This window comes from Tiliqua scincoides, chromosome 2, assembly GCF_035046505.1.
Source record: "Tiliqua scincoides isolate rTilSci1 chromosome 2, rTilSci1.hap2, whole genome shotgun sequence".
NCBI classification, from domain to species: domain Eukaryota; kingdom Metazoa; phylum Chordata; class Lepidosauria; order Squamata; family Scincidae; genus Tiliqua; species Tiliqua scincoides.
In genome coordinates this window covers 145185567-145198773 of record NC_089822.1, presented here as the reverse complement: position 1 = coordinate 145198773, position 13207 = coordinate 145185567, and the positions used below count along the sequence as shown (strand labels likewise).

The 13207-nt window shown below is 40.5% G+C and overlaps 1 protein-coding gene across 3 annotated transcripts in view; it reads left to right on the top strand.

Moving 5' to 3' along the window:
- The window catches only part of LOC136641987 (cholesterol transporter ABCA5-like), an 82181-nt gene extending 74357 nt beyond the window's left edge, over window positions 1-7824 (top strand). For all 3 annotated transcript variants that reach the window (XM_066618137.1, XM_066618135.1, XM_066618139.1), the window contains 7 exons: window positions 1972-2047; window positions 2161-2255; window positions 2792-2911; window positions 3036-3185; window positions 4405-4484; window positions 5129-5184; window positions 6001-7824. In XM_066618137.1, coding sequence (XP_066474234.1) covers window positions 1972-2047; window positions 2161-2255; window positions 2792-2911; window positions 3036-3185; window positions 4405-4484; window positions 5129-5184; window positions 6001-6108 — 685 coding nt within the window. In that variant the 3' untranslated portion in view covers window positions 6109-7824. The remainder of the gene's footprint in view (window positions 1-1971; window positions 2048-2160; window positions 2256-2791; window positions 2912-3035; window positions 3186-4404; window positions 4485-5128; window positions 5185-6000) is intronic.
- The last annotated feature ends 5383 nt before the right edge of the window (window positions 7825-13207 follow it).

The following is a 13207-nucleotide window of genomic DNA, read 5'->3' as shown; positions in this document are numbered from 1 at the left end:
TGCAGCATGGCCTTTCCCAGTTTGAAGAGACACTTGGCCAACAGTCTGAGGCTAAGAGGCAAAGAAGGAAGGCCCATAGCCAGGGAGACAGGCCAGGGACAGACTGCACTTGCTCCCAGTGTGGAAGGGATTGTCACTCCCGAATTGGCCTTTTCAGCCACACTAGATGCTGTTCCAGAACCACCTTTCAGAGCGCGATACCATAGTCTTTCGAGACTGAAGGTTGCTAACACACATATTCCCAAATAATTTAAGGGCCCAATCCTGTCCAAGTTTCTAGCGCTGATGCAGCCATTCCAATGGGAAATGTGCCACATCCTGCGCTGGGGGTGGCAGTCATGGAGTTCTCCTCAAGGTAAGGGAATGTTTGTTCCCTTTCCTCAGGGCTGCATTGTGGCTGCATCAGCACTGAAAAGTTGGATAGAACTGAACCCTTAATCAATGTAACTTGCCCTGATTTCTATAAAGGTCAACTAACATTTGGATACTTAATTATAAACCACCCCAGCTTTCAAATGTGATGACAATGGAGGTGTAAAACTCAATACAGTATTAAGAAATAGGGCCTGAGCTTTTCATCACTCAGATATTTTAGAGGCACATGGAAGATGTTATACATATGTGCATCCTTCACACTTGAGTAACTCAAAAGAGTGGTGAGCCCGAAAACCAGAGACAAAGCATCAAAATGATCCTCACACATAGACCATTTATTAAAATACATGCTGTGCCAGTACATATTGATTTGCCTTGAGTGAATTTTTACTACAAGCTGTGGGATTCTTGAAACAGAATAATCTTGCTGCTGAAGATGATGGGTCAAAATGTGTCGGATATACTATATATATTTTCTACATCATTTTCAGGCTTTGTCACCCTCTTGCTTTAGGGATTTTTAAAAAATCTTTTGGTACAATCCCTTCTTTCCTGCACAAAAGAGGGGTGGTCATGTGGGTTGTGTTTCAACACTGTCAGGGCAGCAGGGGAGGATAGCCCTTGCCTTCCCAATAGCAGAGTGGCACGGGAGTGTAGGGAGACAGCACAAGAAGCAGGCGATCCCAAACAGAGCCAAAGGAGCAGGCAGAAGAGTAGTCAGTCATATGGTCCAGATGTCAGGGATACAGCAGGTCACAGTCACGAGAAGCCAGTCCAAATCAGTACACAAACCAGCAGCACGACATGCAGAAACACCACCACAACAACCCACACCTTGGTGTCTATGCTTGCCCCATATATACCAGGGCTAGCCAATCAGAGTAGGGCGACCTCATATTCACAAGACAGTCTTGTGACCCACTCTGATTGGCTGTCCAGTGGTGCATTGCACCACTCCACCATAGCCTACGTGACTCTGCTCACATCCTCCCAGGTCACATGGCTCCCACCTAACACAGGTGCAGTTGATTGCTAATCACACACATATACAGTGCAGCTGTTCCTCTGCTTGCATTTCATACCGGGACATCAAGGCTCCTTCTACCACATCCTGGCTTATAACAATTCAGAGCCTGGGATGCCAAAGGCCTGACAAACACTAGGCATGATAAAGCAGCTAAATAAGTTTGAAACCATCAGTATGGTTCAACCCACCCTAGTCTACCTGCAGTAACATATCCTTCCATTGATAAGACATGTAGTCAAACATAAGAAAAGTAGGAACTGCTGTACAGTATGTCTTAAGGGAGGAAAAGTTCATACAGAAGGACAGGGTTTCTCTTACGGGATCTCTCTCCTCTCTCTCTCCCCCTCCTCCTGAGCATATAGTCTTTACCATGTTCTATTCTATAGCTCCAGTACATATAAATCATTAAAATCTTAATAGCACTTTGAAAAGACAATATATGCTTTCATGTTTCCTATAAAGCCTTCATGTTTCCTCCTACTGATTTCTTAAAATGATCATACATTTAAAACAGTTGCAACAGCATGTTGTAAAGAAAACAAAAAACAATGTACCTTTGGTTTCCACAGCGTTTCTAGTGCACTTGATTTTAAGGAGCATTTACAAAAAAGAACAAAGAAACTTGGAGCAGGAATCAAACGAAAGGTATTGTTAAAAGAATTGGAAGTATGCCAGTTATATTTGTAGTATACCAATTTATTCTCTATCTTATGCTTAGCCATGAAATTTGCCTTTCCCTTTTTTTCTCTCCTCATCAGCTATGTTTCGCCTTAAGCATGCTTGGTAACCCTCCTGTAACCCTGCTAGATGAGCCATCTACTGGTATGGACCCTAAAGCAAAGCAACACATGTGGTAAGTAGTGTCAAAAGACACAGAGATAGTATTTGGGATGGAATGTTGCATTACTAGGCATTCTAGTATGTGCATTCTGTTCAGCTCAATTGACCTCATAATTCTTGAGCACCATGCTCAGTCATAAGTGACATCTGAAAAAGAGATGCTCATTCACTGACAACAGTAAGTTCCTAAGCAGAAAACAGTCATTCTGTTCACATTCTGTCTGCTTTGAGTACCCTTTGGGGAGAAAAGTGGGGTATAAATCCATTAAATGAATAAATAAATAGTTGCAGTCTATCATGATGCAATGGGAAATGTCAGGTTTTCCATATGGCTAGAAAGAGAAATTTGTCTGAGGACTGAGCATCTTGTAATCATTCTCAGGATACTGTCAAGCACCTATCAACTTGTGGAAAGGTGGAGGAGGAATACAACTTTGTAAAATATGCAGCAGATAGTGCAGGTTCTTGTGTGTAACTACTACACACTTTGAAGACCAAGAGTTTGCAGGTTTGCAACTCCTTTCACTGAGTGTTTGTTATATTTTGTAGGAAAGCAATACGAGCAGCCTTTAAAAGTAGAGAGAGAGCGGCTATTCTGACGACTCATTACATGGAAGAAGCAGAGGCTGTGTGTGATCGGGTGGCAATCTTGGTGTCTGGGAAGTTAAGGTACCTCCTCAGCACATCGGGGGGCATCTTGGGTAGAGATGCTCAGTTCTTTGTTGCAAATAACCACATTACTACTTTAAATGTTGCCTGCCTGTCTTTTCTACCTCCCTCAAACAACTGTTAGGTGTATTGGTACTGTTCAGCATCTTAAGAGCAAATTTGGCAGAGGATATTTCTTAGAAATGAAATTAAAAGACGTGCCGGATATGCAGCAGAAGGAGCGTCTTCAGAGTGAGATTCTGCACATTTTTCCAAATGCAAGCCATCAGGAAAGGTAAAAGGGGCTAAATACAACATACTGTACCTGGATATTGTAAGCAAAAAAGAAACTTTGTCTGTTCTTAGTGGAAGAGTTTAATTGTGCCGGGAGTGCTGTAGTGGGGGGAGAGAGGAAGGTCATTTACCAACAGCATGCCTGTTGACAGTGGCACAAAGCTTAGTCCACAACTTGACTGGGCCCACTGACCAGTTGGCTCTATGCCAGGTGACCTGGAATGGGGACTTCTACCCCCCAGTCTGCTCCAAGAGTCCAGGGGGGACCACTTTCTGTCCCACATTGTGTAACTCACCATTGTGAGCATTGACTGCTGTGGACCTGAAGTTATGGGGTTAGGAAGGAGTTTTAGTTGGTTCCTTTATTGGCATTTGCAGGGTTTGCCTTCTTCACAAACAAATACTGATTTGAACTTCTTACATTCTCATTGTTTTGCTGTGTCACAACTGGCTCTGGTACTTGGGAATCAGGTAGGGACCATATGGGGTATGCAGGGGTGGGCTTCGCTGCATGACTTCATGTGAAGAAGTCCTTAGAGGCATGGGGAGGGGTGCCCACAGATTAGTGGGTGCTAGTCTTATGCTCCCTAGCAGGTGTTCTGGTGATGCCACTTTTAGTAACATTTTGGGTCCCTGCTCATGTCATACTAAAATATCTAGGAGCTCTAAAGATCTTTCTGAGATTATTCTCAGGATCTTACACCCTTCCTTCACCGCATGAATAATCCAAACTGTACAGCAATCATTTGAATGTGGTACCTACATCCCACCCGATTGAAAATCCCCACATTCATTATGGTTTATACTGGTTTTAAACCAGTGGTTTAATATTTATCCCTAGAGAGCTGAACTTGTCTTTAATCTGTGATATGGAGAATTAATAGTTCTTCTTGAAGGAAATTGGAAGATTTTTTCTTTGTTTGGATATCAATGAGTACGTGTTTGGTTAGGTAACATGTTGACTGTCGCAGACCTTTCCTCCACCACCCCCAGTGACTTTAAACATGTGAATCTTTTTTATTAAGTATCTCCTCTGTCAGAAATAAGTTGATGAAACAGACAAAACCTCTAGTCTCATCTAATAATAGCACCTGTTTGACTGTGTCATGAAATTGTACAAAAACGCCTCTGACCCTTGTGAAATTTTTCAGCTTATTTGTGATTATTGCTTCTGCTTTAGTTTTTTTGAGTGCATACTCATATCTTTGTGTATGTTTCAGCTTTGCCTCTATTTTGGCTTATAAAATTCCAAAAGAAGACGTTCACTCGCTCGCACTGTCTTTTTCTAAACTGGAGGAAGGTAAGACAATAATTGATTAACTGAACCATGACAAAACCTCCATCCCATTCTCAGTTATCCAAATCCCTAAATTCAGAATTATCTGAATTCATCGGATTTTACTTTCCCCTCTCCTCCTCCTCGTACTCCCATGACACTATAATTCTCTTTATAACTGCAGTCAGTTCTCTCTACACACCCGTTCATTAGCTTATCCACAGGGAGCAGGATTGCCACCTATCTGTCACTATTCATGAGATGTTTTCGGCTATCTGCTGTCTCTGCACCATCCCCAGCTAGCTCTCACAAGTTCCCTGAGACTCCTTGTGGTTGGGGCTCCCTGAGGTTCCTTTTACGGAGTGTAAAGGGCTCCAGAGACTGAAAACTTGAGACCTGCTGAGACCCGCTGCTCTAGAGGCTTCTAATATGCACAGGAGGTGCAACACAGTGGCATTCACAATCTTTAAAGAACAACAGTGCACACACACACCCCGATCTGGCTGTGTATGCAAGAGTTTCAGGAGCAACATGGGCACCTTGTTGTGCCTGTGGAGTTAACTTTTTATTGACCTCAAAACATAAGATATATTCAATGCACACATGTGTGTATGTGTGTGTGCCACAGTTCTCTCACAGTAAGCAGTTCTTTCAATTGTTTTTCACAGCAAAACATGCCTTTAATATTGAAGAATACAGCTTCTCTCAAGCAACACTTGAACAGGTAATTTAAATGGATGTTTCTGAAAGCACTCCCTCAAAACATGTTGTTTCATATATTTCAAATTAGGTTACATAAAATTAATTCATTTCCAGATTTTACTCTTATATTATATATAAGAATATATCTATTCTTTCTGCAACTTCCTAAGAATATATATATTCTTAATATTTCCTTAAGAATATACGTGTATATATAGGGCAGGAGGTCTGATCTAGAGGGTAGAGCTTCCGTTAGCCCAAAGATAACATCAGAAGGTGGCCAGTTCGAGGACACTGGCAGCTCCCTGAATGGCTGAGAATGGTGAGACCTTGAAGCAGCTGACAAGCCCAGCTGAGTGATTCCACCTGCTCTTGGTGTGAGCAAGAAGCGTCTTGGCTGCCCTCCGTGTGAGAGATGGAGCTGCTTGTCAGCCTGCGTGGGAGAACCGGAGGCCAGAAGTGAGACCAAACCAGGAAGATCCATCTGAAATGTTGTTGGTTCTTGAAAGAGAGAACCTCTATGATTGTAAAAATCCCCTTGAGGGATTTAGAAATGCCTGCCTATGTAAACCGCCTTGAATAAAGTCAAAGGAGTAATCTGATGACCGGAAAGGCGGTATATAAATACCTAGTTGTTGTTGTTGTTATAATATTCCTTCTGCAACTTCCTAAGTGTACAAAACATTTGTAATTGAGCATTGTCAGACTGCCAGTACCCTGCTGTGACCCTTTCCTAACTTGGGCAACCATTTTGTCCACGATTGGGCAAAACCCATGTTCAGAATTCATATATTAATACAGTTGTAATTAATATAGTGATGTTTCTTATTCATTTCAGGTGTTTGTGGAACTTGCCAAAGAGCAAGAGGAAGAAGACAGCAGTTTTGGAACCTTAAACAGCACACTTTGGTGGGAACGAGCCCAGGGTGATCATGTTGTTTTCTGAGCAATTCCACACTAGATTTTAACTGCTTTGCTCTTTGGGGAGTTTTAAGGTTGTTTTTGTTACACTGCAGAGTTTTTTTCTTTGGGTAGCATGCACTGAGCACTATGAATTTGAAGCATGTAGATAATACTGATCCTCGTCCAAAAAAATGCAGAATGGAGCATATTCACCTTCTTTGCCTTATATGCATTAATAACATAAATATCTCAAAGTGTATTTTTCAGTACTCTTTTTCAGTACTGGTTTATGATTTGTTATTTTAAACACAGGGACATTCCAGTGCATTGGTCCCTTTCTGTCTTGCTCTGAGGTGATGGTGGAAAGAAGGCAATACAGAATTTAACTCTTTGGGAACCACTTATGCTTTCCTGTTCTAGAAACTCATATTCTGAATTTCAGCAACCCTACAAGAGGTGGCATCCCCAATATTAGTGGAAAACCAGAAATGTTGTTTTTAAAAATCCGATTAAAAGCCCTTTACATGTGCTGCCTTTTATGATGCTTGATGGTGTATTTTAATAATCTCCTTCTGCAGAGGATTTAGGAAGAGCAATTTGTAATATCTATTTGCAATGTGCGGTATGATGGCCTTTGCTTGATTGTGGACCTTTCTCATAAAGGCCATTTTTGCAACTTGGCCAGTTCTGCAGAACATTTTTGCAACTTGGCCAGCTCTGCAGAAATGTTTGTGCAAATTAAACATAAGAATGCACAATTCCCTAAACTACCTGTCTTCTAGCAGTCATTGTTTAGGTGGCTTAACTCAGGTTCAATGTAATCTCTAAGCCACTGAACTGAATACTGAAAATTTAATCTGTACATTTCCTGTTTAAATTCTTCTAAAAATAATCATCTTGGTGGAAGGTTATGTGTGTGTTTCCACTCTGAATTAAATTCTCGGTTGATCTTTATTTTTCTTAACAAAACCTTCCAGTATCTGAGCTAGGATTAATGTTGAAATTCTTGTCAACTTAAGTGATTTCAATTGTGCTTCAGAATTAAAAATGTGTGCATTGTATGCTCTTTCCACACAGAGGCCCTCACATTCATTTCCAGTAATGTTACAAGTTCTGAACATCAGTTAAATTGATCTATAGCATTAAAGGGAACATGAACATAATCAGCATTTCACTTGCTTGAAGAGTCCTTTGTCTGGGTCAAATCACAGAAATGTATCCTATTTGTCACTTCAAACTACTCTGAATTACCATTTGTCACTCAATAAAGTTCAAATTTGTTCTTTTGTCCATTTAGTGTAGTATAAGGCTACCAACTATATACTTGTTTGTTTTAAGTGGTAAGTCTAAATTGTGTCACTGTTGCAAGTTGCACAGAAGCCTATACTGCATGCAAAAGTACATTTAAATTGTTTGCTCAAATAAACTGGCTTCTTTCTTTCTTGTTTACAAATGCAAATTGTTAATACCAAATAACTAAATCTTTGTACATTTCTTATAAGCATACAGCTTGTTAAATCACTGTGTTATCTTGGATATTTTTGTTGAGTTTCAACGTAACACAATCTGCCACTAGTTTGGCAGCCAAACTTTTCTGTGTTCAGTTTTCAAGGTCTTTTTTTGATAGTGAAATTGTAGACGCACACAACAGAGCCTTGTATTTATCACTGCTGTGATAACTGAGATGAAACAACAATGAATCTGTTCCAGTATCATTGGAATAAGAAAATATAAAGAATAAAGATTTATGTTTGATAAAGTTGTATGTTCATGTAATCTGTTTAGGATTAGGGTGCTAAAGAGCGTAAAGAAGAAGACATGATCACACCCCTACCCTGTATGAGTTATGAAATTAAAGGTGTACTATAATTCTTTTGAAGGTTGTAACCAAGTCCAATTCCCATTACCCCATGTGTCAAAAAGTGTATTTGGGTTCCTGGAGTAAAATAAAGCATCAATAACCTAACCCTATGCATATCTACTCAGAAGTAAGCCTTATTATTATCAAAGGGGCTACGTGAGTATAGAATTGCAGCTTAAAAATCTTTTATATCCTTTTGTTTCACTCTGTAGAAGTAGAAATCAATAATAACCTTATCAGAAACAGAAATGTATCGGAAATAGTCTGTCATGCTATATAACTCTCTCTCTCTTTCTCTCTCTGTGTATTTGCCAGTGCTGGAAAGTTGGTTAGGATTTGGCCCTAAGAAACAAAAGCTGGGCCAGTTACATTGAAATTGATGCCCATAAACACCACAAACTCAACTATTTTCAAAAGTCTTCATGAATTGTTTGCAGCTATACAACCTGATTCTAAAACGTTTTGCCATGATTGCTGTATTTCAGATTTTCAAAACCACTTTGCAATATTGAGAAATAAGGGCTATAACCGATACTTAGCAACTAAAATGTTTGCTATTAAAATATTTCAGATCAGAAGGCAGTGCTTTTTTATGACTACCTCCTTCAGGAAAATCAACAAAATGTTATTGGGTCAAAGAGCAAAAGATACCTTATCTTCGCACCAATAACTGCCAATACCTTCCCATATAGACACAATTTTTGTCACTTTTCCACCAGATGTGCATGAACTCAGCACTTGAATACTGCTATTCCCAACAAGTATCAATGTACATCTGCTAAACAGTATTTTGGACAAATAGATTTGGTGTTAAGTATGCAAAATTTAATGCTATTCTCCACGGATGCCAATAGAAGGCAAAGAACTAGGCCCCTAGTCCAAACAAAACTCCATGCTGCCTTCATATAGGCTTTACCCTATCTTCTGCTATAAAACAGTTGCATATATCTTTCAGAGCCAGTAAGAGATGAGTCATAGAGATAAGCCTTTCAGCCTCTTCCTCTGATAAATTGGGAGTTCCAAAGCTTTTGTTGCCCCACTTAACTTACAAGACCAGTTATAACAAAATTTCTTAGTTGGAAATATTGAAATGGCTGGGAGATATTTGGCTCTTTTTTTTCTGAAATTTCATCAAAAGAGGCAGTTTTCATCTAAAGTCCTATCTTCAGATTTTGAAACATATCGTATACCCATTACCCCTTAATCAAAATTTATTGTAACTTTTGTTCCTATAATAGAGAGCAAAATAGATCTGGACAAAGGATGAAAACCAAGAGATCTGGGTTGAAATATACCCTGCTTTTATTGTTTACACAGCTTTCATTAATTTCAATGTGCCATTGTTCATAGGAACACTCTGTGGCCGACATCCTCTTTCGTACATACTGTATATGAAGTTGCCTTGTGCTGATCTGTCCTAGTTGCCTCACCCCAGGCTATCAGCACTGAGTTGAATGGACCATTCTGGTATCTCCAAGTTCTGTTGCAGGCAACCCACAGACCCAGAACCAAATGTTCCCAGTGGCAGCCACACCATCTGATGACCATCTCCCATCTTAACCCTCTGTATGATGGAGCGCCCATGCTAGAAGACAGGGAACTTACAGCACAATCCTATGCATGTCTACCTAGAAGTATGTTCAGTGGGGTTTACTCCTAGGAAACTGTACAGTATAAGATTGCAGGCTTAGTTGCTGCTAGCAGTGAAGCACTTAAAGAAAAATCACTTTGCTATTATGATCTTAAGTATTTGAATAAATTATTAGAATTATAAAGCTATTATCAAAATCTTGTCGCTGGCCTTAAGGCCCTTTTAAATCTGGTTCTATTGCCAACAACTGAAGTGCTTGAATTATGTAACAGTAACATTATAGTGTGCGGTAAATTGTTGAGCTGCTGAAAAGCTTTATTGGAATGTTAGAGAAGATAAGCACACAAGTGGAGACCCACATCAAAATGTTGCAGTTTATCCACAGCTTCTGAGAGGGATGGTCATTTAGGGCTCTAGCCAACCCAGAATAGAAGTCTTGTAGTGCTCTTTCAGACACACAGCATGGGCAACAACTCTGGAGATAGGAAAAAGGACTCTTCCTGAAACCTTCCCTCTGTATTTTAGTGCTTATGAAGCTTAGGTTTGGGGCTGGCTGCCAGTTCCGAATCTGAGTACTTTATTGCTGTACACTGGGGAAAAGGAATGCTGGTTCTGCAAAGCACAAAGTGAAAGGGTGTACTTTTTCCTTACCTCAGTCAGATAATATGGGAAAGAGAGGTTTTGAACCTCCCTTCCCCCCTCACCTTCAATACTATAAAGCTAATACAGAACTCCAGAATTACTTGTATACTTCATTATAAAAATGAATGTCCTGACTGACAACACCCAGCCAAATCCCTGAACCTAGAGACATGAAATTGGGGAGTGTCTTCCTTCAATGATATAAGGACCTACTAAGAAGGAATTTTTAGAAATCTGACCCCTAAGGGGGTAAAAAAAAGTTAAAATGTGTTTTTACCGATTCCTCAATATCTGCTAGGCCTGATAAGATATCAATTGGGTTTTTGCTTGCAAAGGTTACCCATACAAATGCTTAAAAACGTAATTCAGAATTTTGCCCTGGAGGGGCAAATTGAAATTTGGGGGTGAATTATAGAACCCTTCCTATTACTTAGGCCTGGCTGACTTTTTCCCATGTTACTGCCTGACAGCCCAATCCTATGCATGTCTACTCAGAAGTAAGTCCCATTTGAGTCAATGGGCTTACTCCCAGGAAAGTGTTGATAGGATTGAGCTGTGTGCCTGTTCTGGGCCCTCGGCTAATGGCTAGTGAGGTGTGCGAGTGAATCGTGAGGCATATGGTGGCAAACTGGGAGGATTTCTCCATCATGTCCCAGGATAGTGAGGGGGACAACTACACCAGCTCCACTGAGTACCTTGCTCACATGTCCCGACCCTTCTGGCGATTTATGGAAGCTGGTGGTGGCTGGGCAACTGTTCAAGTTCATCTTTGAGGTTTACCACAATGTGAAGCTCTATGAGAGTCTCATTGCTGAAGGTCACCCTGTGAGAAGGCTACACTTTATGCAGGATCTTTCTAGGGGCCATTCTGATGCATACCTGCCATGTGAACCTGAAGAAGTGTCACCACACCGCCCCTCTCTCAGCCTGACTGCGCTTTACACCTCCACAGCCAGCACCTCTTCCTGTCCCCAAGAAGACTCCTGGCAAACATGCCACATATACTGATGCAAATAAAGGAGAAAGCAACTTAAGGATGTGGCCAAGAAACATGCATAGAGTAATCCTGTGGTGCACTGTGCTGCAGTGGCAAAGTACCAACAATATTACCCAGTGGTCCACAGATCAGCAGAGTCTTGATAAGAGACTCTGTAATACAAGAGAGTCTGTAATACAAACGTGCTCAATTTAAATTGTTCATTGCAATTAAAGTTTATTGGAGTCAAAATGGATTTAAAGTAGTTAAATACCATAGTGAAACATGAGCATCACGTTAATCTTTTTGTATGTTGGTTGGATGTGAAGTTGAAAAGAACCCTATCTGACCAGGTTCGCATGGGATTGTAAGCCCATAAAGAACTTTGGTGAAGCATGGAGAGTAAGCTGTAGTGAGATTTATATCTCAATAAATGTGCATAGGATTGTGCTATAAGAGAGACTGATAGTGAGAATAAAATACATACAGATTAAATAATTTACTAATTTTTCCGAGGTAAAAAAATGAAGTTCCTATTTCAGAGTAACGCAACACCCAGATGGCACACTTTTTTAAAATATGAAAAACTATTACAGTATCTGTGAAGGTGTTATTGATCTGTATTACAATATTCCAAAATCATAAGAAAGATTTTAGAAATGCAATTGTTAAAGATTTACAGAATCAGCATAAGAGGGATGGGAAAGATGAGGTGATGTCTTAACTAAAGACTTGTAAACCATCATATTTACAAGACAGAAACCGCATTAGCACTCATAGAACAAAAGTTCTTTGACTTTGGAAGCAAATCAGGAGAAAATACCTGTATGCTGTTAAGCAGCTATGAGGTAATACTTTAATTCCATTATTTTAAACTCAAGTTGGCATTAAAGTTGACTATTATGAGAAAACTAGCACTGAAAAATACTGTACTGCCTTATTCTCAAGTGGACCCTTGAAAGTACAAGATTTTAACAGCCCAATCCTATGCATGTCTACTCAGAAGTAAGTCCCATTAGAGTCAATGGGCCTTACTCCCAGGAAAGTGTGGATAGGATTGGGCTGTATGGCTGCAATCCTATCCACACTTTCCTGGACGTAAGCTTCACTGACTATAATGGGACTTACAAGTAGACAGGTATAGATTTGGGCTCTAAGACAGACCCTGACCTTTTAAATGGACAAAGTGGATAGACAGCTTCTGAATGTTGATTGCACATAGGAGGAAATGAAAGCCATAGCTGCATTTGCCAAGCAACAGTTCCTGGTTTAATGGGCTAACTGCTGAACTTAAATCACTTTTGAAATTAGTGATCACTTTGAGTCAGTTCATGACTCAATAATAAAATAATAAAAGCTAGTAACTAATAAAACCTTCAAATATCTCATCACAGATCTCATCACCAGTGACATGCTCAAATCAGATTTAGCACACATCAATGCGCCCCTTACTCCATTTCTGGGTCACATAAGAATGGGGTGGGTAAATTTTCAGGTTCAGGGATCCGGGACCTTTAACAATTGTATAGAAAAGGAAATTTCAGCAGATGTAGCTTGTCATCCTGCTGAAATTCTCTCTCCTACACCCTTGTTAAAGGTCCAGGATACCAAAAGTTCAAAGTTTGCCCACCCCTGCATTAGAACAGGGGTGCCCAAACCTTGGTCCTGGGGCCACTTGCAGCCCTTGAGGATTCCCTATGCTGCCCTCAGGGAGCCCCCAGTCTCCAATGAGCCTCTGGTCCTCCAGAGACTTGCTGGAGCCCGTGCTGGCCTGATGCAACTGCTCTCAGCTCTCAACCAACTGTTGGATCTCTCGTATGAGCTGTAGGATGAGGGCTTCCTCCACTGCTTGCTGTTTCACATCTGTGATGCTGCAGCAGCAGCGAAGTAAAGGCTGGCCTTGAGCTATTGCAGGACCTTCATTCATTCATATAAGTTCCATCTCTAATATATTCATTTATGTAAATTTATTCAAATATAAAATGTAAATTGATTCTTCCCCCCCCCCCCAACACAGTGTCAGAGAGATGATGTGGCCCTCCTGCCAAAAAGTTTGGACACCCCTGCATTAG